We start from the raw sequence: 26293 nt of genomic DNA, 5'->3' as shown, positions 1-26293 counted from the left end.
GTTTGGATCCCCATTGTTTTGACCTTCTGTATACCATAGAACAGGCGTCCCTGGTGGCTCAGCAGTAAAGAATCGCCTGCAATGCAGGAGTTGCAGGAGATGCAGGTTCTAGCCCTGTGTTGGAAAGATCCCCTGGAGAAGGGAATGACAACCCACTCCAGTATTCTTGCCTGGAGAATCCCATGGACAGAGGAGCCTGGCGGGATACAGTCCATAGGGTCACAAAGAGTCCAACAAGACTGAAGTGACTTAGCACGCATGCAAACACATATCGTGTCATTACTGAACACTGAAAAGATTGAATGACATGAAAAGAAAGAAAAAGGGAGAAAATGGACTAAGAAATTTTGGTAAGTTGGAGAAAACCATCTTACCTCATTGAGGATTATAACCTTAATCTGTCCATCTGTGTAATTCAGCTCCAAAAGCATAAATTTAACAAACATCATATTATAAAGTACACCAGAAAATGAGTTAGAATATTGGAGAAAAAAAACTGGCAAACATTATAGGCATACTAAGAAGGGACAGAGGCACGAAGAGACTAATTATGTAAATGCCTTTATTTGAACTAATGATCGCTACCAGATTACATTAGAGTTAGAGTAACATTATGATCTTAAAAACTATAGCAAACAGCTTGACAAAGCAAGAGTACATTAGAGTACATTAAGTCCTACATATATGTTTATTTTTTAGTGACCACATCTCCTTATCTTAGGTGTAAAATTAGAAAATTTAATATACACTTAGCATACTTGGCCTACCATATCCTTCCTAAATTCTGAGCCCACTCTCTCCTCAAAAGTGTCATATTCAACAGCATTTTAAATCTAAAGAGAGAGTTTGATGGTACATGTTTTAAAACAAATAAGCATATATTGAACCAATGTTTCAGGACAAAATATGTCAAGTGTTTACAGCTTTAGTGTGGGAGGGAAGATGGAAATTCAAGGTACATTTCCCTCTATGTTTTTTACTTACTTGAAGACCCCTTAAAAAAGTAGCAAAATCAGCAGTCTTATTTAACGTAATCAAAATATTCTTAAATGTACAAAAAAGGATCATGTAGAAAGAATACTGTAAAAAGATACTGATTTTAAGAATAAAAGAATATGAAAAGCTTCTATTACATTCTGCACAGCCAGTTACTTCTGTCAATTTTCAGTACTAGAAAGATAAGCAAAGGATACTCATATACAAATACCCTCTGACCACAGTTCTTGAATAAGAACTAGCATACTGGATGGAAAGCAAATTATTGCCTAATATCAATAATATTCATATTCAATCATCTAAGCAAGTCCCACGAGGTGGACATTCTAAGAGGAAAACAGATACATAGAAATACGTACAGCAATGGAAAATGTCAAGGGCAGCGATCTATGAGGAGCGAGTAAATGATTTGACTACGGGCACATTTCAGGTGGGCCTGACAAATCCACCTTGACTATGGGAAAGAGGAGTTGTTGCTACTAAAACTCTTTCACCTGAGGGCTCCCATGATGAGCTTAGTCTTGTGAAAACTAAAAAGTCCTTTCAATAACCAATAGTTTCTTAAGCCATGAGCACTTCGGCCAGAAATTGCTGTACTGCTAATCATGCACCTGGGAGCAAGGTTGTTTTTTATTCAAATTGGTTATTTTACACTCTCTTCATACCCCTGCCCATCAAGCATGCAAACACAGTCATGACCATCTTGGGCTTTACTTCCACAAGGTCTTCTGGGAGAGCGTACACCCTGGCTCCAAGTCTTCTAGCCATCGACACTGCGTACCTATTTTTTGGAGGAAACAAAAATTGAAGTGCAATTCTGGTCAGTCATGGGCACTGACATGAGGCATCTATTTCCTCTTATATACTCAACTGTCTAGGATGCAAAACTTCTACAGTGAGAGTTCAGATCAGAATGACTTTATTTTTCATTGTCTTCTCTTTTATTTTTTGAGGTCACTCATAAGTGATACCAGATTTTTAAGCTCTACTATTTGGGGCTGATGATATTTATTCACTCCTTTTCTACAATGTAAAATGAGAACAATTTAGGAGCACTGATATGAAAAAACACTTTTCTAGAATATGTGTGTGTGTGTGTATATACATATATGTATATATACCCAGATGTTGAAAATATGTATATATAATTACTCAGATATTGATATTCTCATTGAGCATGTAATAAGATAACAGTGGCTATCACGAGATCTTAGAGACACAGAATGGAAAACTGTGCCAGATGCAAAATACAATTTCATAGATGCAGTGAATACTTCGAAATATCCAAGGGAGGAGAGACAGTCTGTATGGTACATGCCAGTGTGGCTGAAGCAAGGAATGAAAAGGGTAGAAAAAGGAAAGGAGTTAAGAACTGACATGTCCAGCCGAGGAAATTTGCAGGAGCACCCCTCAATTAATACACAAGGCATTTCTAGGTGTTCTATAACAGGAATCTTTAAATATGATCAAGTTTCTGGAAAAAGAACTTTGAGGAGTTCTCTATAAATCTTTATCATATTATGCTGCAAATATTTTTTTTCAAGGAGGGAAGAAATGATGTGATGCAGTATGTGATGCCAAAATGAAGTTTTACAGTAATGCTTCTTAGCTATCTTGTGAAGCCCTGTTGGGAGCTGATTTTCAGTGTATACTAGGAGAGCTTTCATGGGTTGCCCATGAAACCAGATCACAGTCTAGATCTTTGGAGAAGAAGGGAAGAGGCAGGTGGGAAGGACCTTCTGCATGTTGTCAAAATGCAGGGAACTTTCAAGGCACGGTTTCAGCTGAGGGTTTAGCATCCTGCCCACTTAAGGGACCAAGATAAACTCAGTGTATGTAGTAAGGTGGGCTATGCACAGTAAGTTTTAAAAACGTTTGAAAAGAGTGCAACAAAAGAAAACCCTATCAAAGGCATGGTTATCCTTAGCCCATTTTTCTTCTGTTCTAAGTTTGCAGCTAAGTTGCTTTAACACATACATTATTTCTATAACCTACAAACCAATGGCTGACTGAGCACCTACCTATTAGGTCAGGTGCAGCAATGTTAGGCTCTTAACGTATTTTACTCATTTCAAAATCTCCAAGGTAAGTATTATTGCTCCCATTTTATGGATGAGGAATCTGAGGCTAGAAGATGCTTCCCCCAGCTGACACCATTCTTGAGTGGCAGAACCTGAATGATAATGCAGATCTGCCTGCCTACAATGTCTATGCCCTTATGAGGATATTAGGCAGCATCCCTTACTTGGCATTATTGTGCTTGTCATCTTCTGTCAGAGTGCCACTCTTAACAAGGTCATAGTTTATGCAGCCTGGCTGGATGGCGTCAATTAAATCCACAACTGCCAAACTAGAGCTGATCGTCTTATCCTAGAGTAAAAGGACAATACATTTGAGAATTTCCATGTGTACAAATTAATGCATGATCACTTATATAACGCTGTCAAAAACAAAGTCTAGTGAATTAAAAAAGAATCATGTCGTTAGCCCCACAATGATCTCACTCACAAAGAATCCAAAGGCTAGCTTTCCAAACTATAGATACTTTTTATAGCAAACATAACGTTTAATAGTCAAACATGGAATTCTTACCTTAAAACTCTGAATGGAGGTTGATTTTCCAGCTTCATTCAATGTTCTGTTCACCCAGCTTACAATGATGTCGTCATTAGCTTTCTGACCATCACCGAGATCTTCCAGGACGTTGAGGGTATATCTAAATGAAGCAGCAGAAGAAATAGGTAACTAATGAGAAGCTACTGCATAGGATAGGGAACTCGACTCAATGCTCTGTGCTGAAAAAGACGGGATATATTTAAACATATAGCTGATTCACTTTGCTGTATAGCAGAAACTAACACAACATTGTAAAGCAACTAAACACCAATAGAAATTAATTTTAAAAAAGCAGCAGAACAGTTTCTGTCCTAGTTTATTAGAAAAAAATACAATTATTAGAATGCTTTATCTTTCATTTCTTTTCCTTAGGTTTGAGAGATTAAAGGAAAGATTTCACGAGAAGACATTCACACTATATGAAAAAAAAAATTTCAGGCAGTAGTGGCTTGCCATTGAGCTGCCTTTTGCACTGCTGGTGGGAAGATTTTCAGCGCTCTACTGAGTAAGTCCACCAGTCTACTTACTGCAGGCTCACTGTGTACTAGGCCAACCCCTGGTAACGACTTAAAGTAAGCTGTGCTTTGGCTGGTACCCAGTTATAATGAATTGCTTTTTAGCATTACAGTTAAGAGATCTTCTTTCTCAAATGTATACATGTTCATAATTTTTGCTGTTTTTATTCACCAACTCTAAATGAGGCTCAGGTCTGTGTCAGGCAGATTATAAAAAAGGGAAATATTCACAATTCTGTTGCCTCACTATCGAGAAGGCATTTCCCATTGACCATCCAACATATACTCATTACTTAAACTCACTTCGGAGTCTAAACATAAAAATTTCAAAGGTGTAGTCATTGATACGTTTCCTTAGAAATAGTAAAGACTAGATCACAGACCTGTATGATAGTGAACTTGAGCAGTTAAAATTGTATACTATACCTTCTCATCAGCTGCCAGACCAAAGCTAAAGTCAGGGTTTGATTTCCATCATTCAGGTCTTGCCCTCCAATGCCAACCAGGGAGAATTTGGCAGGATGCTTCCCTAATTCAACAGCATAGTTGCAGTTTTCTAGCTGCAAGCAAACAAAAGCAAATGATTAAAGATTTTCACTTGTTTAATCTTTATATGCAGGTGCGCACAAAGTAAGACACAGTTTCTGTCCTCAAGAAGCTCAGAGTCAAAGAGTTTCCCAAACAAAAGAAACAAATTGAGAATAAAAACAGTCCGTAACAAATATGTGCAGCAACTTAATTAGCTACCTTTTTCATGTTGGCTCCAAGTTTCGGGTATGGAGGTTTATTCACCTTACTCCAGTCAACAGGAACTTTAATTCGTTCATATAGCTGTAAGATTACCAGGGCATCTTGCAGGTCACTGATGATTTAAAAAGAGTTTGATCAGTGTTTTCAGAGAGCAGAGCCTGTTTCCTTAAAAACAAGGACACTACACTGTCAAAAGACTCATGTATTTTATTAATCTGTGCTAAAAATGGAGCTAACACCATCCAATTCACTTAAAAATAGTTATTGAGAGCTTATTGTTTGCAAAGAACTGTTCTAGAAGCTGGGCTCATAGGAGAAAAATTCCAGGCCTTTAGAGTCAGAGAAAGAAAGAGAATAAACAAGTATATGGATAAATGGGTTAGGGGAATGTATTTAATTGCTATGAAAAACAAAAAGAAAGAGGTTAGGAGTTAGGCAGTGGTAGGTGGTGGTTAGGATCTGAATCAGCGGCTTGAATATAGCAAGGGAATAAAGCATTTGATGTGGAAAAGAACATTCCAGGCTGAGAGAACAGTGAACACAAAGACCTCAAGGCATCATGGATGGTCTACTTAATGTGCTCTCTGGTCTCCGTTTCAAAATATAAAGTCTCTGTTCCCTAGGGTGTTAGAAAGATATTTATACATTTTTTCACTTAATGACCATGTAAAGAAATAATCTGGGCTTTTGTGTATTTGGGAAATGATAACGGAAGTCACCACATTTTCCAATAAAGTAATGGCTACAAACTAACATTTAGAAAAGGTTTAGAGCTATAATTATTTATGCAGCATCCATTCATGATGTTCAAAACTTTACAAGAGCATTGGAAGGCTTACGCATAGAGATGGTTTACATGGGGATTAACACCAAGAGAGTTCATCCAGTTACGAAAGGTTCTTTCTTCGCGAGTTTCTCCTATTAAAAATATTCACAGTGTTTATATAATCATTAAACACCTTGCATATGTGCATATAACATCAACCCACAATTAGATGATTATTTTTTTTTCAGATCTAAAGGTTTTCTCCAATATGAATCTCTAAGCAGTCTCTCTAAATACATACTCTCTTGTTTTTTAAATTGGATGACTTTCTTTTAAAAGTAAAAATATAACCTTATTATAACCAGCTAAGAGGTATATGAACTTTTTATACTCTCTTCCCTATCTCATCCTTCTCCAGTATCTCCCCAAATCCCCATACTTCTAAAGTAACTGATATTATTGGTTTAGTTTTTATTAGAAAAATTTACCATGGTCATACAAACCTCTATACTCACATTAATTTACATCTTCTCTCTACCCATTTAAAAATACTGATACTAAGTTACATATATGTACTTTTTTTTACGTGCCTATATTAGAGCAACAAATTATTTGAAACTTCAAAAGCATAAAATTTAAAGATTTTACAGTAATCCTAGTATATATGCAATGAGCTGCTAATTGAGAGTTTGAAGTATTAGTCGCTAAGTTGTGTCCAGCTCTTTGTGATCCCATGGACTGTAGCCTTCCAGAATCCTCTGTCCACGGATTTCTTAGGCAAGAACACTGGAGTGGGCAGCCATTCCCTTCTCCAGGGGATCTTCCCAACCCAGGGATTGATCCCAGGTCTCCTGCACTGCAGGCAGATTCTTTACCATCTGATTTCATAATAATGCTAGTGGATATGCAATGAGCTACTAATTACATTTGTTAATTTTTAAGTACTATACTTCATGCATATATAATCTGGCAAAGGTATACTCTGCCTTTCCCAAATTAAATGAATATTTACATGCATTATTATTATTTTTTGAGTAGGTTAAAGGTGAAAGGAAATGAGAGCAGTTTCAGTTAGTCTGACTATGCAAGAATGAATCAAATACTGCAGATTTACATAGGTCAAATTTTATGCACACGTGCATTTTTTTGGAGGGAGGTTTAAAAATAAGTGACCTAAATACAAAATATTAAAATAAAACATTGGTTTACTAAGTGGCCTTATACTAAGTGATCCTAGGCTAGCTTACTTTAAAAGTTCCCAGACTTCCTTGGTGGTACAGTGGATAAAAGTCCTCCTGCCAAAGCAGGGGACACAGGTTCGATCCCTGGTTCAGGAAGATCCCCTATGCCATGGGGCAACGAAGCCCAACTACTGAACCTACGCTCCTCAACAAGAGAAGCCACCCCAATGAGAAGGCTGAGCACCAAAACAAAGAGTAGCCCCCGGGTGCAGCAACTAGAGAAAGCCGACACGCAGCAACAAAGACCCAGAGCAGCCAAAAATAAGTAAATTAAAATAAAAGTTCCCTTGTATCATCCCTTTCTATCAGTTGCCACTTTTTACTCAGCCCTTGGGACTACTTATAGTAGACAGCTGCTAAAGGAAAGTGGATAAGGAAACTTATTAAATCAAGATTATGAAATCATCGTGGCCTATGTATTTCTACTGTGTAGCCCCAAATATAATTTAAGAAACCTGTATACTAAACCTGTATACTCTATTACCTTCTAATAGAGTCCAATCAATATCTTGGTTCTCTGGCTTAGTGAGTGCTGGGTATTTATTAAACAGGTTAGCCACAAAGGCTAAGTTCAGTTTGGGGTTCCCACTGACAACATCAGCTGGGGTAACAAACTTTCTGCAACCTAATTTGTCTGCTTGTTGAAGCATACTCTCAGCCCTCTTCAAATCATCTGTTTCCTGTTGAAGTAAAATAAGACTTTTTTTAAAAAAGGCCATACTAAAAATATAGAAACTTTGCCCTACAATGATAAGCTGGGTATACAATTCTATTTTTTCTTAGCCAACACATGGTACTTATATTACTGTTTTGAATGCAAAAAAAAAAAAAAAAAAGTTGCCTGTGCTGGATATGCAGTACCTTGAAAATACCCTAGATGGCACCAGATCACGAATCTAAGGACAGGATACATTTCACTCAACTGAAATTACTTCTCTCATGCCAAAATTCATTAAGAAAAAAAGTGAAACTTGTTCAGATTTTAAATTTAGGCCCTAAAGAGGGTGTAAGGCTGAAAAAGATGAAGGAATTATGAAGAAATTTTTTACAATAATAATCAAGGATACCAGGCTCCAATAATTTTGAGGTTTAAATTACATATTTCAAATTATCATCTTTCTCTTAAACTATTTTTTGATTTTACTTTTCCATCCAGGAAGCAAAGTTGTCTATTTCTGTGTAAAATACTTACTTTCAGCTAATTCCTAGGACTCCTAACTTCTTCTCTGTTTTGTCCCCCCCACCCCCTCAACCCCAACTTCTTTCCTTTTGGAAAGATGCATGCTGATTTCTTGACTAACATACAGTTTGGTGAGGAGTATAAGTTACAGATCTGATAATTTCATACCAAATTAAAGATAGTTTCCCAAGTGCTCACCATCCCCACCTCCCAACAATAAAAGTAAAAAAAAACTGGAGCTGCAGGAGGAACAATTGCTTTTGGATTATTCGTTTCCAGTGATCTGCCCCCTCTAGACTTCTCTTGGCAGTTACTATAGATGTGGCCACCCCAGTATGCCCCAGGGTAAATGTATGTCTTCTGGAAAAGAGTGTCAGGTAAGAAGGGATTTTTATAATAAGGGGGAAACAAGAGATAAAGGAAATTTGAGGAATGTTACTTACAAACCAACACAGTTCAGATTCTATAATTTGAGTCTTAACTCTGTCTTTAATGGGTGATGCTATCTTTACTTTTTTCATCTCCAGTGAGGGGCCTCGATCATCTAGGTCTCCAGAAGAATGGGTATTTACTGTGTTACCCTTCACTGTTACCATTGCAGAGCAATCAGTAACCACCAGCAGATGAGCAGTTGACTGGGATTCAGCCTTTGGGATTCTCCATGAGCCTAGTGAGTTCATCTCATAGAGCCTATTCTATTTTCTGTTACTTTAATACTTCTGGTTCATGCTATTTACTATCTTTATTTTTAAATCTCATATTTTTTATCATCTCGGCATTCTTAAACAAAAAGCATTGATGATATTGGAGTAGAAGGAAACGTTGAAATAGCAACAATTTTAAAAAATTAAGATACAGAATAATGAAACAAAAGACAATCAAATAAATATATATATATATGCCAAAAAGAACTTCAGCCCATACCTCACATCATATTCAAAATTAACCTTCAATACACACACACATGTAAATGTATAAACCCAAAACTATAAATAAAAAACTAGATATAAAACCCCAACTATAAACCCTCTAAGAGGAGACATAAGAAATGTTTGTGACCTTGTGTTAGGCTAAAATTTCTTAGATACAACATCAAAAGCATGATTTGTCAAAGAAAAAAAATGACTAAATCTGACTTTGTTCAAATTAAACAATGCCTGTTCTTGGAAAACCACTGGGACTAAGTATCTGCAAATCACATATCCAATCAAGGACTTATATCCAAAATATATAAAACACTCAAAACTTGATAAGAAAACAAACAATGCAATTAAAATGGGTAAAGTGTTTAAACAAAGATGTATAGACAGCAAATAACTACATGAAAAGATGTTCAACATCATTAGCCATTAGGGAAATGCAAATTAAAATCACAATGAGACACCTCTACCACTGCCAAAATTCTTAATGTTTAAACTAACCACATTAAAGTGTCAGTGAGCATGTGGATGAACTGGAACTTTCATGTGCTACTGGTAGCAATGTGCAATGGTACAACCATTTTGGAAAACAACTTGGCGGCTGCTTAGAAAAGTTAAACGCACATATACCATTACCCAGCCATTCTACTCCTAGGTATTTACCAAAGATAAATGAATGCATAAACTCACACAAAGACTTGTATATGAATGTTCAGAGCAGCTGTATTTGTAATAGCCTCAAACTTGAAACAATCCAAATGTTCATTGGGGTGAATGGATAACAAATTATAGCATATCCATTCACTGAAATATTATTCAGCAATAAAAAGGAATGAATTTCTGATTTATGTAACAACACAGATGAATCTCAAAATAATAACGCTGAAAGAAGCTTGATTAAAAAAAGGGCACCTATTATATGATTCCATAAAATTCTCAAAAATTCAAACTACATTGAAAGAAAGCAAATCAGTGGTTGCCTGGGATGGTGGAGTATGGAGGCAGAGAGGAATCACAAAGGATCATGAGGAAACTGGATGTTATGATGGAGATACATATCCCTAAAGAAGGTATAAGACTGACAAAGATAAAGGACACTGAAAAACAAAGGAAAAGCATGATGAAAGGCTCAACAGTAAAATGAATGTGTGGACAGAGCAGTAGGAAATTGCCCTGGCTAGAAGAAATGGAGCAAGATGGTGTAGCAGGGCTTCACGTGCACAGCAGAACATTTCAGATTGAACTCTTAAGTCAACGGGGAATCCTTAAAGGATTCTGAGGAGGACAGAGACAGCGAAGGGAGTGCTTTAAGATCAACCAGGGAGAAGTGACTAGAGAAGAGCTGTATCATAATCAGAATCAGTACACTGGTGTTATCTACCCAGGCATAAGATCACCTGGCTAGCCATCCCAGATAGCTTCCTTCATGCACAGGAGGGCCCCTCATTTGTGCCAAGAGGGACCTGAACTGAAGAATTTCAGATTTAAAAACAGACAGAAATGTAAGTACTACAAGTCAGTGACAAATTCAGTTCTGATAAGGGCTGCATAAAATGTTTAGCAAGTGTAATCCACTCAATCCTGAAGTGGATATGAAATATGCTAGAAATGTGCATTTTTTAAAAATCAGTAGAATCCATTCCATATCTAATGAATACAAAGAACAACAGGATCCTAGAAAGTTGAGACTCAATAGTCTAGGCCAACTTGTTACTTCATGTATGAACAAAGGAACTCGTCCAAGGTCATTGAGCAAATAAGTGATGTAACAAGGGAACATGGTCTGTGACAGTAATTCACCAAATTGGATTTGAGAGATCAGGAGTTTGTAAACACATTCACATTACTCTCAACATAAGAATATGTTTTCATTAAATCTATCATTGTGATTATAATCCAAACACTCAGAAAAGGTTAGCCTCTAGTGCTTATTTCCCCACACTTACTCTGAATATTTTATGCCATCCATAAAAACCAACAACACCATAACTACAGAACTCACCAATAAACTATTAATATAAATCAAAGCTGGTCTTTCTGTCTATAAATTACATCTACAGTAATAAAATTTAAGATAATACTTAAAACTGCCAACATCACAACATGCAATTATAAGCATTCTTGTTATCTATAAGAAATTGACAATTTTGTAAGCTTGTAGAATTCACAAGAACATCTATACTTACATTGAAACCCGACATGTTAATATCTATCCGTGGTTCACCTTCCTTTTGTCCTTTTGGTGCGATTTGATTGAGAAGATGAAAATAGGCTTTGGAATCCTAAAAATGAATTGCAAATGTCAGTGAGATCACATTTACAAAGAATGAATGTATCCTATTGTCCCATGTGTGGAAGGATATTTGCATTGGATTTTGTAAGAATGTGACACAAATCTCTATCTTCTTATTTAACAGTTCCTTTTCCCAGAAAAGTCCACCTATCTGGCCTTATGTCTGCCTTGAATATGGATGAACTGGATTTTGTCATGACTTTACAATTTATTGAAATCATCAATATAATAATGCTAGAAAACATATAACTAGTTCTGTACCTTCACTGAGTTACTGAAGTCAATAAGCTTGACAGATAAAACAAGCACGAGAAACAAGTAGGATAGGAGAAATCCAGGAAGCATAGGGAAAGAGAAAATAAACAGGTTATATCATTACAAAGCATAATATGTATATACCATAACCTATGGAGAAGAGATTAGTTGTGTTAACAATGCATTAAATTATAAATTGAAATGACAAAAATTTTTAAATGATTTCTACTTGAGGTGGTGAAATAACAGTAAACTCTTAATCATCTGAATATATTTAACCAAATGAGCTTCTCTTTGTTTTAAGCCCTTGACCTCTTTCAACACTGGAACACTTTTACTTGGAATACCGAATACCTAAAACAAAATGGTATTGCTCATATGGGATGTGGGCTGGGTGAATTCAGGCTGTGTGGATGCTACACAGAACAAAACCTGAAAACCACTATATTAGTGTAAACATTTAATGAGGGTCTCCAACACACATGTCAAGTACAATTCTGCCTCTCTGGAATACCAGAGGACAGGAACTGGAGTGAAGTTTCTTTATCATGTTGAGGCAGGACATACATGGGCCCCAGGCTGAAGTTTCTCCCTGTGGACAGAAACTCCATAATAGTAATAGCAGAAACTCCATAAAAGCTGGATGATGGAGCAGGCTGGGCCCTGTCCAGATAAGAGATAGAAGAGGTAGCATCACGGTGGTTTTGGGTAGCCTCAGTCCACAGTGCCTTGAAGCAGGGCTTTGGTTCCCAGACAGAAATTGAGGTGTTGCCCCCTTCCTTTTGACCTCCATTGAGCCTTCCTGTGCCTGTGTAGTCAGGAAGGTATCCTTGACTTCAAGAATGAGGAATATATGGTCTTTTATTTCTTATCTGGGCAAGGCCCAGCCTCCTCCATCATCCAGTTTTTATGGAGTTTCTTCTATTATAGAATTTCTGTCCACAGGGGAGAAACTCTTCAGCCTGGACCCATGTATCTCCTGTCTCAAGCTCATAGTAAGTGATGTCAACCTACCCATAGGCCTCTTCACTAGAATCCATCTTGGCTAAGAGATACACATGCACACATGGGAGGATCCTGAGATAAACCAAACACGGACTCAGAACCAGACAAAGCAAGATGACTGGCAAAGGGAAACCCAGAAGAAATGCTCCATGAAAGTGACTTCAACCACCACGAGGGTGCAACTGTCTCTCTGAGCCCACCCATGTGAGTCTATTCACATATACGTTTTCCTCCTAATAAACACTTGTTTTACTTGTCTCAGTCTCTATGTGGAAATTCATTTCTACACAGCTGATGGGCCAGGGCCTTGGTCCCACTGGTCCCTCGTGGTCTAGTGGCTAAGATTCAGTTCTCTCACGGCTGTAGCCTGACCTCAATCTCTGGCTGGGAACAGAATCCCTGCCTCAAGCTGCTATAGGCCGAGGCCACCTGAGATCAATGTTACATCTGAAGATCACCTTCCCAGCTTTGGTAGTTTTCTATTACTGGGCCTTGACAGTCCAAACAGATTATAAAGGAATGTTTCTCATGGTAACTCCTATGGATTGTGTACACCCTAATCCCCCAGGGAAGTTGCTGAATATGGAGATGGCCAGATGTAAGCTCTGACCTGCTAAGTACAGAGCTCTGGGAGAGGCCTAGAAAGCTGTATCTTCAATGAGCCAACTATGTACGTTTGATACACTTGCCAGAAATTATTCTAAGAATGGGGAGAATCAGGTGAGAGTGAAAGCCACTGCAGAGAAATTCATGGAACGCAAACTCAGATCTTACATTAGTGGCACAGAGGTTATCTCCTAAGGAGTAGGGCATTACAGTTGTGAAAGTGCTTTCACTTACAACTATCTACTAAGGGTGCAGAAATAATTTGTATGTGCCTTCTCCCTATGCACTTGAGAAAGACAGGTGAAGAGTAGACCCCAAAGAGTCTGTAACTTACTACCCCAAAAAGGGGCTTTAGGTGAAAATTTGAATGTGAACATAAATTGGAACTTCCTTTTCACATTACCCAGAAATCCTCTTCTTTTTAAAACTATTAAAAGCAGAATATTTTTTTAAAAAAATATCAAAGGAGAATTTTTTACAATATTCATTTAAAAATAAGATTCCCTTTCCAAAACAGCAGAATACACTTTTTTCTCAAGTGTACACGGAACACTCTCCAGGACAGATCACATCTTCAGTCACAATCATCAGGAAATTTAAGAAAACTGAAATTGTATCAAGCATTTTTTCTGAACCACAATGCTATGAGACTAGATATGAATTACAGGAAAAAAAAAAAAAAACACAAACACATGGAAGCTAAACAACCTGCTTCTAAATAACCAACAGGTACTGAAGGCATCAAAAAGGAAATTAAAAATACCTAGAAATAAATGACAATGAAAACATGACAACCCAAAACCTATGGGACGCAGCAAAAGAGGGAAGTTTATAGCAATATGAGCCTACCTCAAGAAATGAGAAAAACATCATAAACAACCAGACTTTATGCCAAAGCAAATAGAAAAAGAAGAACACAAAAAAAAAACCCTGAAGTTAGTAGAAGGACAGAAATCGTAAAGATATAAATGAAAAATACATGAAGGAAACAATAGCAAAGATCAATAAAACTAAAAGCTGGTTCTTTGAGAATATAAAATTGACAACCCACTAGCCAGACTCGTCAAGGAAAAAAGGGAGAAGACTCAAATCAATAAAACTAGAAACAAAAAAGAAGTTACTACAGAACGCAGAAATACAAAGGATCATAAAAGACTACTGTGAGCAACCATATGCCAATAAAATGAACAACCTGGAAATGGATAAGTTCTTAGAAAAGTACAACCTTCCAAAACTGAAACAGGAAGAATTAGAAATCACAAACGGATCAATCACAAGCACCAACATTGAAACTGTGATTTAAAAATCTTTCAGCAAACAAAGGCCCAGGGCCAGATGGCTTCACAGGTGAATTCTACCAAAAGTTTAAAGAAGAGCTAACACCTATCATGCTCAAATTCTTCCAGAAAATTGCAGAGGAAGGAGAACTCCCAAACTCATTCTATGAGGCCACCATCACCTTGAGAGCAAAACCAGACAAAGATACCACCAAAAAAGAAAATTACAGGCTAATATCATTGATGAATATAGATGCAAAAATCCTCAACAAAATTTTAGCAACCAGAATCCAACAGCACATTAATGGATCATACACCATAAGCAAGGGTGATTTATCCCAGGGATGCAAGGATTCTTCAACATATGCAAATCAATCAATGTGATTGACCATATCAATAAACTGAAAGATAAAAGTCATACAATCATATAAATAGATGCAGAGAAAGCTTTTGACAAAATATAATACCCATTCATGATAAAAACACTCCAAAAAGTAGGCACAGAAGGAACCTACCTCAACATAATAAAGGCCATATACGACAAACCCACAGCAAGCATTATTCTCAATAGCGAAAAACTGAAAGCATTTCTTCTAAGATTAGGAACAAGACAATGGTGCCCACTCTTGCCACTATTATTCAATCTAGATTTGGAAGTCCTAGCCATGGCAATCAGAGAAGAAAGAAAAAGAAATAAAAGGAATCCAGATTGGAAAACAAGAAGTAAAACTCTATTTGCAGATGACATGATAACATAGAAAACCATAAAGATTCCACCAGAAAATTACCAGAATTAATCAATGAATATGGTATAGTTGTAGGATATAAAATTAACACAGAGAAATCCCTTGCATTCCTATACACTAACAATGACAAATCAGAAAGGGATGTTAAGGAAACAATTCCATTCACCATTGCAACAAAAAGAATAAAATACCTAGGAATAAACCTACCTAAAGGGACAAAAGACCTGTATGCAGAAAACTGTGAGACACTGATGAAACAAATCAAATATGACACAAACAGATGGAGAAATATACCATGTTCTTGGATTGGGAGAAATATTGTGAAAATGACTATACTACTCAAAGCAATCTACAGATTCAATGTAATCCCTATCAAACTACCAATAATATTTTTCACAGAAATAGAACCAAAATAAGTTGCAACTTTTTTTTTTCAAAATAAGTTACAACTTTAATGGAAACACAAAAGACCCTGAAAAGCCAAAGCAATCTTGACAAAGAAAATCAGAGCTGCAGGAATCAACATTCCTGACTTCAGACTATACTACAGATCTACAGTCATCAAGACAGTATGGTACTGGCACAAAAACAAAAACATAGACCAATGGAACAAGATAGAAAGTCCAGAGATAAGCTTACACACACCTATGGGTACCTTATCTTTGACAAAAGAGGCAACAATATACAACGGAGAAAAGACAGCCTCTTCAATAGGTAGTGCTGGGGAAACAGGACAGCTACAAAAGAATGAAACTAGAACACTTCCTAACACCATACACAAAAATAAACTCAAAATGGATTAAAGACTTAAATATCAGGTCAGAAACTATAAAGCTTAGAAGAAAACATAGGCAGCATGCTCCTTGATATAAATCACAGCAAGATCCTCTGTGACCCACCTCCTAGAGTAATGAAAATAAAAACAAAAAAAAACCTAATAGACCTAATTAAACTTAAAAGCTTTTGCACAGCAAAGGAAACAATAAACAAGATTAAAAGATAACCCTCAGAAAGGGAGAAAATAATTGCAAATGAAACAACTGACAAAGGATTAATCTCCAGAATATATAAGTAGCTCATATAGCTCAATATTAGGAAAACAAACAGCGCATTCAAAAAATGGGCAAAAGACCTAAACAGACATTTCTCCAAAGAAGACATACAGATGGCCAAGAAACACATGAAAAGATGCTCAACATCATTAATCCTTAGAGAAATTCAAATCAAAACTACAATGAGCTATCACCTCACACCATTCAGAATAGCCATCATCAAAAATTCTACAAACAATAAATGCTGGAAAGGATGTAAAGAAAAGCAAACCCTCCTATACTGTTGGTGGAATGTAAACTGATACAGCCATTATGGAGAACAGTATGGAGATTCCTTAAAAAACCAGGAATAAATACCATATGACCCAGCAACCTCACTACTGGGCATATACCCTGAAAAGGATCCATGTACCCCAATATTCACGTGTGCTTAGTCACTCAGTCGTGTCTGACTCTTGCGACTGCATAGACGGTATCCTGCCAGGCTCCTCTATCCATGGGATTCTCCAGACAAGAATACTGGAGTGGGTTGCCATTTCCTTCTCCAGGGGATCTTCCCAACCCAGTGACTGAACCTAGGTCTCCTGCATTGCAGTCAGACTCTACCGACTGAGCTACGAGGGAAGCCGAACATTCATAGCAGCAGTATTTACAACAGCCATGACATGGGAGCAACCTACATGTTCATCAACAGATGAATGGATAAAGAAGATGTGGTATATATACACCATGGAATATTACTCAGCCATAAAAAAGAACGAATTTGAGTCAGTTCTAGTGAGATGGATGAACCTAGAGCCTGTTAAAGAGAGTGAAGTCAGTCAGAAAGAGAGAAACAAATATAGTAGATTAATACATATATATGGAATCTAGAAAAATGACACTGATGAACCTATTTACAGGGAAGGAATGGAGACATAGATATAGAGAATGGACTTGTGGACACAGTGGGGGAGGGAAAGAGTGGGACGAATGGAGAGAGTAGCATCTATATATATATATATATATATATATATACACACACACACACACACACACACACTATGGAGTGTAAGATGGATAGCTGGTGAGAAGTTGCAGTGTAGCACAGGGAGCCCAGTCTGGTGCTCTGTGATGATCTGGAGGGATGAGATGGGGAGAGGGGTAGGAGGCCAGAGAGGGAGGGGAATGTATGGCTGATTTGCGTTGTGGTATGGCAGAAACAAATATAACATTGTAACATTTTTTAAAATATATTTAAATTTAAAAAATAGGGGCAGGGTTGAGGTAAGAAATACAAACATACATAAGAGTATATAACTACCCCCAAGAACTGAATGCCTGAAGGAGGGAGCACATGACAGAAGAGGAGCCAAATAAGAAAGGGAATGGGGAATCCTGAGGCCCTTTCTCTCTAGGCCTTTACTAACACAGATCCACTGAGGCCTGGGAAAGGCAGTTAGGAACAGAAGTCATGACTGCCGATCTTTTCGTACAGCATGTTGAACAGTAGGCAGAATAGAAAATGTTAGCACTGTAATATTTAAACCCCTTTCCACAAAATGAAAGCTAGACTTAGTGCTGGTGCTCTTACTTGGCTCAGTCTCTCTACTGAAATCTACCATCAGGGCCTAGAGGCAACAAGGTTGGGTGATAAACTCATAGGATTTTCCCTCCTTTAAGCTGACCTGAAGTCTCCATGTTATTATGTCCCTGTCAAGTATTTAACTAAACGGTTAAGGCTGTATATTGTCACCCTGCTTATTTAACTTATATGCAGAGTACATCGTGAGAAACGATGGGCTGGAGGAAGCACAAGCTGGAATCAAGATTGCTGGGAGAAATATCAATAACTTCAGATATGCAGATGATACCACCCTTATGGCAGAAAGCGAAAAACTAAAGATCCTCTTGATGAAAGTGAAAGAGGAGAGCGAAAAAGTTGGCTTAAAGCCCAACATTCAGAAAACTAAGATCATGGCATCTGGTTCCATCACTTCATGGGAAATAGATGGGGAAACAGTGGAAACAGTGGCTGACTTTATTTTTCTGGGCTCCAAAATCATGGCAGATGGTGATTGCAGCCATGAAATTAAAAGACGCTTACTCCTTGGAAAGAAAGTTATGACCAACCTAGACAGCATATTATAAAGCAGAGACATCGCTTTGTCAACAAAGGTCCGTCTAGTCAAGGCTATGGTTTTTCCAGTGGTCATGTATGGATGTGAGAGTTGGACTATAAAGAAAGCTGAGTGCAGAAGAATTGATGCTTTTAAACTGTGGTGTTGGAGAAGACTCTTGAGAGTCCCTTGACTGCAAGGAGATCCAACCAGTCCATCCTAAAGGAGATCAGTCCTGGGTGTTCATTGGAAGGACTGATGTTGAAGCTGAAACTCCAATACTTTGGCCACCTGATGCAAGGAGTTAACTCATTGGAAAAGACCCTGATGCTGGGAAAGATTGAGGGCAGGAAGAGAAGGGGACGACAGAGGATGAGATGGTTGGATGGCTTCACCGACTGAATGGACATGGGTTTGGGTGGATTCTGGGAGTTGGTGATGGACAGGGAGGCCTGGCGTGCTGCGGCTCATGGGGTCACAAGGAGTCGGACACAACTGAGCAGCTGAACTGAACTGAAGTATTTAACTAAACAGTTACCTTGATGTCAGCACTAAAATTGTTGATTTTCTGCCAGCCTGAGTTTTCCAAATGAAAATTTGCCCATCTAAGCAGAAGCTCTTCTGGAGATAATTTCATAAGCTCCGCCAAAGTCTCACCATCTCGAAGTAAAGCAGCCAAGGCTACAAAGGAAAAAAAGAAAAACCCAACCGATACATTATATGGTAACAGTCATTACATGTTTATTGAGTCTTTTGACACTCTGTTAAGTAAGTAACAGAGGTACAAAAAGTACTGTGACCTAGTTCCTGGTTTTCAGGTACTCACAGTCTAATAATAAAGATAAATGAAAGTATATAATTAGTTATAAGATGATACAGATAGAAACACTTAATTACAAGAATACACAGCATTACATATTTTAACATCTTGATTATTCATCACATTCCAAATACCAAGTAAGTTCTAGCTTTAAGTTGAACATTGTTACATTATGTCATATATTTACATAAACTATTCTTAAATAATATTAAAATCAGAGGCTTGGGGGAGTATGTTTAAAACTTTGGAGCCTTTTGATTTAAAGAGTATTCAAACCCTATGGTATTTATATTTAAGCATAACTAACTCTTGAAATGTTAAACCTGGTTTTTTAAATTAATTTAATTGGAGGCTAATTACTTTACAATATTGTAGTGGCTTTTGCCATACCTGTTTTTAAAGAAAAAGAATTCAACTTTACATTGTCTATAGCACCTAATATGTAAAGGTTCCTCAACACTTTTTTGTTATTGAATTAAATGTGCAGAAGAAGCCAAGGGTTTTTGGTTAAATATCCCCAGAGATAAGAGGTAGAAGCTTGGGCATCTGCACAGAGAATTGTCTAAATTTAGGTACTGTTTTTATGGAGAAGTTGTATAGTCCTTATGCAATAATTCCCTCCCATAGGATAAAAGGAGATTTACACTGAACAGGAAGACTAAAACTGCCTGACTTCCAAAGAGGTCTAAGTAATATCTCTAATGGGCAAACTTCATCTTTCATAGACTCCACTTCACACCATGTCACTCTGGCACTGAGGGATTTAAGTAAAGGCAGAGGCAACATTGTCACTTGTACAGAAACCTCCTCATGCTCTCCATCTCCAAGTCAAAAGGCTGGAAAGGATTAAACAGCCTGACCTCCCTGCACCTGAGACCTTGTCAGAGATAAATCATTTGACTTATTACACGAGCCAATGTAGTTTAATTTTGTTGTCTTCCTTTCCTTGTTCAATGGACTTTAACTCTAACAAGATAAACACTGCTCTGAAGAGGCTAGCAACTAGAAAAATTTTATTTGTTTAAATACAGCCCACTTTGAGTGGACTGAAAATTTTAAGTATCATAAAGTCTTGGATAAATGTGCAGAATAGGACTGTTGACAGGTATTGTGAGACCCTGAAATACTGAGAACTCCCAATATATATTCTTCCCCCAAAGTAACTGAAGATTGATATGGTGATTTCCGGAAAAAAACGTGAATATTTGGAGTGATGCTTAATATTTTAAACTTCAAAAGGAGAGGACAGTGTAGCACTTCCTAGGACCTTAGGACAATTGTATCACATATGCTTATACATTCTACAAGTCTATGATGTGATATCAAACCCTATGCTATAAAAACGGTGCTTCTGCTAATTCAGGAAATATGAGACCATCAAGGGCAGGTTAGAATATTTTTGAAGAGTCTTAAATCTATAATAGAATAGAAAAGGTATTAAAATTAATAGGAGATGGTGTGCCTGAGGGTGGTAATGGGGTGGGGACTATGTGAGTAGAGCAGAAAAGAACTTTGCACAAATTCCTTAAACTCTCTGGGTTTTCATGTCTTTATTGTGAAATGAATTCTAAAGAGCCAGACAAATGTTAATTACTACTAAAGAAGAAAGTTATAATTAGGCTGTTTTCCTGAATAACACTATAACATTACCTTCTGTTAATTCTAATTATCATCTAATCACCTCAATTAGGTGAAAGCGTGACAGTCTGCATGACTAGAAAAAAATAACCAATAAACAATTTTCAAGATCATGACTGTGTTTCATTACCTTCATTCCTGCTTAATTCAATGTCAGCAAACAAACCGATCTTAATGATCTGCCACAGCAGTCCCAAAACCAGGTGAGGCTTCCCAGCCCTCAAATCCTCTGCACCAATGTTCACAACATGACATCCAATGGCAGAAGCTGAATTCAGTGCCAAGTTCAAGTTTTCCTGCAAGACAGCCAATTTATAACACTTGCTTCTTGACCTTTCTGTTTTTTTACAGTCTTTTTCTCCCTTCACTGAAATAACACTCAGTAATGACATTATGTATTAAGTTTACCCATACATGATCCACAGAAAGTAATATCCAAGCTTTGGTGTTAAAAGCATAGCTAAAACAAATCTATCCTCATTTTTATAGTCTTTTCCAGATTTCCAAGGCAAGTTAACAGCATTTTTAGTTAGCCTCGATTGAAAGATACCGACCCTAAAGGAAAAGGCTGAGTTACTAGAGTAAGTATATCCATGTGGGTTATGTGTTGAATTTTTTAAAATGCCTAAATGAGAGGTCTACTGAATACACATGAGAGTTCTAGAAGTTCTGAATCTCCTCATCCCAAGAGATGGCCTTGCATGAGGAAATACTGCTATATAACGCCCTAATACGAGATGGAAAATAAAAGCCTTCTATTCTTCAAGCATGCTAATTAACTAAGAGCTTAAACATGCTTGCTTATTTCTGTATGTTTGAACGCAAAATGTAATGAAAAGAATATAGGGCTTTGCAGTTACACCTGGATTTGAACTTTAGTTCCAGCACTATTTACCTTGGTACAGCTCTGAAATCTTTCTGCATCTCAGCTTCTATGAAATCTGGAAAATAATCCTCAACTCAGAGCTGTTGTAAGAATTAAATGAGACAATGCAAAATGCAGAGCCTTCAGTCTGTAAAACAGGTCCTCAAATAATAGTTTCATGGAAGGAGAGGAGAAGAGTGCATACCTGAATGATGAATGGTGTGAGTTTCTTCTTGTTGATTGCTCTCTCATCAATTGTATCAGGAACTGAAAGGTTGATCATTTTACTGAAACAGAAATTTTAAAATAAGTTGACTTATTTTTTAAATAATCCATAAATATTCACAAATATTTTAAGGCTTATTATAATATCTATCTCATGTAATCTGAAAAAAAAGCAATGTACGACTTTAGTCAGGTTGATCAAAAAACCATACATATAAAAATGCAACTAAAGGAAAGACCAAAGTGCTTATAGTAGTTGAATATTTCTGAGTTGGGGATTGGGGCATATTTTCTTATTTAATGTTTTGTACTTCTCACATTCTTTTAGAAGAATGAATTACTTGGATATTAAAAACTTTGTTGAGTAAGTGTTAAAAACAGATAATATCCCACATTGGAACTGAATCTCTCTGTTAGATTATATAATGTATAATTAAAATGATTTCATCTACAAAGACTGAAAATTAGTTGAGCATGAGATTCTTTCATTCACCAAATATTTATTGAGTACCTAGATGATGCACCTGGAGAAGGCAATGGCACCCCACTCCAGTACTCTTGCCTGGAAAATCCCATGGATGGAGGAGCCTGGCGGGCTGCAGTCCATGGGGTCACTGAGTCGGACACGACTGAGCGACTCCACTTTCACTTTTCACTTTCATGCCCTGGAGAAGGAAATGGCAACCCACTCCAGTACTCTTGCCTGGAGAATCCCAGGGACAGGGGAGCCTGGTGGGCTGCCGTCTATGAGGTCGCACAGAGTCGGACACGACTGATGCGACTTAGCAGTAGCAGTAGCAGATGATGCACCAGGTACCATATTTGGTGCTGAAAATGCAGTGATAATATCGATAGAAAGAAAAGTTGTATTAATTAGGGCAGGATCTGACTTAGAACAACCTCATTTGGTAAAATTTGGAGTTAGACTCTAACATTTTAGATGTTTATACTACTGTCCTAAAACAAGTTATTTTGCATAGAGAAAACCGTGCTTATTTCCATGCAAAATTTAAATATTAAACAAATAGTATCATATGAGTCTCTCTATTAAAATATATGGGAAATTATTTCTTTACAGCCTATAAGTGGCAAGTTAAAGGGTATCTCACATTTTTAGAAATCATCTTTTTAGATAACCAAAATGACCGTATTGGAAAAAAACAAATTTTATATATTGTACACTGTCATCAGAAATATACCCACTGTACTGTTCTAAGTGTTCCAATATGTACTTACTCAATGCTCACAACAAATTTCTGAGCAAGCACAATAATATGGGGATCATAATGGATGGATCCTGAAATGCAAAGCAGTCAAGTACCTTTTTTTTTTTAATACTTCTTCCCTACTATGGAAAAGGTCAGTTTTCATTTCAATCCCAAAGAAAGGCAATGCCAAAGAATGCTCCAACTACCGCACAATTGCACTCATCTCACACACCAGTAAAGTAATGCTCAAAATTCTCCAAGCCAGGCTTCAGCAATACGTGAACCGTGAACTTCCACATATTTGAGCTGGTTTTAGAAAAGGCAGCGGAACCAGAGATCAAATTGCCAACATATGCTGGATCATCGAAAAAGCAAGAGAGTTCCAGAAGAACATCTATTTCTGCTTTATTGACTATGCCAAAGCCTTTGTGTGGATCACAATAAACTGTGGAAAATTCTGAAAGAGATGGGAATACCAGACCATCTGACCTGTCTCTTGAGAAACCTGTATGCAGGTCAGGAAGCAACAGTTAGAACTGGACATGGAACAACAGACTGGTTCCAAATAGGAAAAGGAGTATGTCAAGGCTGTATATTGTCACCCTTCTTATTTAACTAATATGCAGAGTACATCTTGAGAAACGCTGGGCTGGAAGAAACATAAGCTGGAATCAAGATTGCTGAGAGAAATATCAATAACCTCAGATATATGTAGATGACACCACCCTTATGGCAGAAAGCAAAGAACTAAAGAGCCTCTTGATGAAAGTGAAAGAGGAGAGTGAAAAAGTTGGCTTAAAGCTCAACATTCAGAAAACTGAGATCATGGCATCTGGTTGTATCACCTCATGGGAAATAGATGGGGAAACAGTGGAAATAGTGTCAGACTTTATTTTTGGGGGCTCCAAAATCACTGCTGAAGGTGATTGCAGCCATGAAATTAAAAGATGCTTATTCCTTGGAAGGAAGGTTATGACCAACCTAGATAGCATATTGAAAAGCAGAGACATTACTTTGCCAACAAAAGTCCGTCTAGTCAAGGCTATGGTTTTTTCCAGTGGTCATGTATGGATGTGAGAGTTGGACTGTAAAGAAAGCTGAGCGCCGAAGAATTGATGCTTTTGAACTGTGGTGTTGGAGAAGACTCTTGAGAGTCCCTTGGACTGCAAGGATATCCAACCAGTCAATCCTAAAGGAGATCAGTCCTGGGTGTTCATTGGAAGTACTGATGTTGAAGCTGAAACTTCAATACTTTGGCCACCTCATGTGAAGAGTTGACTCATTGGAAATGACCCTGATGCTGGGAAGGATTGGGGGCAGGAGGAGAAGGGGACGACAGAGGATGAGATGGCTGGATGGCATCACTGACTCAATGGACATGGGTTTGGGTAGACTCTGGGAGTTGGTGATGGACAGGGAGGCCTGGCGTGCTGCGATTCATGGGGTCACAAAGAGTCAGACCCGACTGAGCAAATGAACTGAACTGAACTGAACTATGGTTTGTTACTAGAGAAGGAAATGGCAACCCACTCCAGTATTCTTGCCTGGAGAATTTCATGGACAGAGGAACCTGGTAGGCTACAGTCCATGGGGTCACAGAGTCAGATGCAAATGAACACACAGACACACGGTTTATTACAGGATATTAAATATGGTTCCTTATGATATACAGTAGGACCTTATTTTATATATAGTGTACTTTATATATAGTGTGTGTCTGCTAATGCAAAACTCCTAATTTACCATCCCCCCTTTCCCCTTAGGTAACCATAAGCTTGTTTTCTATATCCTTGAGTCTGTTAGTTTTATAAATAAGTTCATTTTTTTCAGATTTCACATGTAAGTGATATCATGTAGTACTTGACTTTCTTTGACTTCACTTAGTATGATAATCTCTAGGTCCATTCATGTTGCTGCAAATGGCGTAATTTCATTCTTTTCATGGCTGAGTAGTATTCCATTCATCTTTTTTATCCACCCCCTGTCGACTGACATTTAGGTGATTTCTGTATCTTGGCTATTGTAAAACAGTGCTGCTATGAACACTGGGGTGCATGTATCTGTTTTACTTTTAGTTTTCTCCAGACATATGCCCAAGAGTGGGATTGCTGGATCATATGGTTACTCTATTTTTAGTTTTTTAAGGAACCTCCATACTTTTTCCTATAGTGGCTGCACCAATTTACATTCCCACCAATAGTGTAGGAGAGTTCAAAGGGGTCAGTGTCTTGATTACAGTTGCGCAGCTACTGAGAGGCAGAGCCTGAAAAGGAACCAGGCAAACTGATTGTAGAGTATGCTGTTAACCACTGTGTTCCACTACCTCAAAAAAGAGGTAAATCTATTGACAAGCTGTTGATAATCTTTCACCTTTCTGGCTGAGACACTGTTGGGTCTAGGGCAGCAGCAGTGACAAACATATGTTTCAGAAATAAGTAATTGGAGATTGAAAAGTGACAAGTGGCCTGTTTTTCTCTTTTGGAATTTATGGTACTTGAGAATAAAGAGATGCTGACATAAAAGGATTAACGAAGTTGAAATGCTTAGCTTGCTCAGTGATGAGAAGAAACTGGAAGCTGAAAGCTCCTCTAGGAAGAGGTGTCCAGTATAAATGACTGAGGTTTAGATTCACCTTTGGTGGCACTTTCACAGACAGACATAAAGATGAAATGGACAGAACCTAGACAATTTTCAATTCTAGTTTTTCCCCAAGAAGAATCTGTCAGGCATCCAGCAACGACTGTATCAATTACATGGAAGACTATTCTTGGAAATCTTACCAAAGCACAATTCCATCACCAACAGCTTTGAACAGGTCATCAGTATTTGGGTTCATTGGTATGACGTGTCGGCAATCTGGATCATTTTCCAAAGCTTTGTTTATCCAGTTAACAAAAGCATATTTTTCTTCCTCTAAAATTATGTGGAATAAGACATTAGTTTATACTCTAGGTTAAATATTTGACTTTAAAGCCTGAAATAGCTGTTCATGAGCACTGCAGTCAGTGTGTCATAAGCCTGTGTTATCCTCTTTGGAAACCCAAACAACTGAATGCAACACAATAGTTCTTAGGAGCTATAAAATTAACAAAGAAATAGAGCAAGGTCAACTGATATTTACAGAAATTACAAAATTCTTAGAAGTTAGTTACAAAATTCTTTAAAAATTCTATTTATATTACCACAGATGGTGCTAGGGGTAAAGAACCTACCTACTGAT

At 37.5% G+C, this 26293-nt stretch overlaps 1 protein-coding gene across 2 annotated transcripts in view; it reads right to left on the bottom strand.

The window, feature by feature from the left end:
• Window positions 1-545: 545 nt before the first annotated feature.
• The window catches only part of LOC145536432 (plastin-3-like), a 45484-nt gene continuing 19736 nt past the window's right edge, over window positions 546-26293 (bottom strand). The window contains exons 5-17 of one of the 2 annotated variants that reach the window (XM_081565780.1): window positions 25854-25986; window positions 21846-21927; window positions 20906-21071; window positions 18856-18998; window positions 11539-11565; window positions 11171-11266; window positions 7369-7564; window positions 5717-5795; window positions 4875-4989; window positions 4554-4687; window positions 3589-3712; window positions 3242-3366; window positions 546-1777 (exon numbers count right to left, since the gene is read on the bottom strand). In XM_081565780.1, coding sequence (XP_081421906.1) covers window positions 1645-1777; window positions 3242-3366; window positions 3589-3712; window positions 4554-4687; window positions 4875-4989; window positions 5717-5795; window positions 7369-7564; window positions 11171-11266; window positions 11539-11565; window positions 18856-18998; window positions 20906-21071; window positions 21846-21927; window positions 25854-25986 — 1553 coding nt within the window. In that variant the 3' untranslated portion in view covers window positions 546-1644. The remainder of the gene's footprint in view (window positions 1778-3241; window positions 3367-3588; window positions 3713-4553; window positions 4688-4874; window positions 4990-5716; window positions 5796-7368; window positions 7565-11170; window positions 11267-11538; window positions 11566-18855; window positions 18999-20905; window positions 21072-21845; window positions 21928-25853; window positions 25987-26293) is intronic. The other variant, XM_081565779.1, reaches the window with a different exon arrangement.

The sequence above is a fragment of the Giraffa tippelskirchi genome, chromosome X, assembly GCF_054371585.1.
Source record: "Giraffa tippelskirchi isolate mGirTip1 chromosome X, T2T-mGirTip1v1.2.pri, whole genome shotgun sequence".
In the NCBI taxonomy this organism is placed as follows: Eukaryota; Metazoa; Chordata; class Mammalia; order Artiodactyla; family Giraffidae; genus Giraffa; species Giraffa tippelskirchi.
This window is presented reverse-complemented; position numbering and strand designations above follow the sequence as displayed.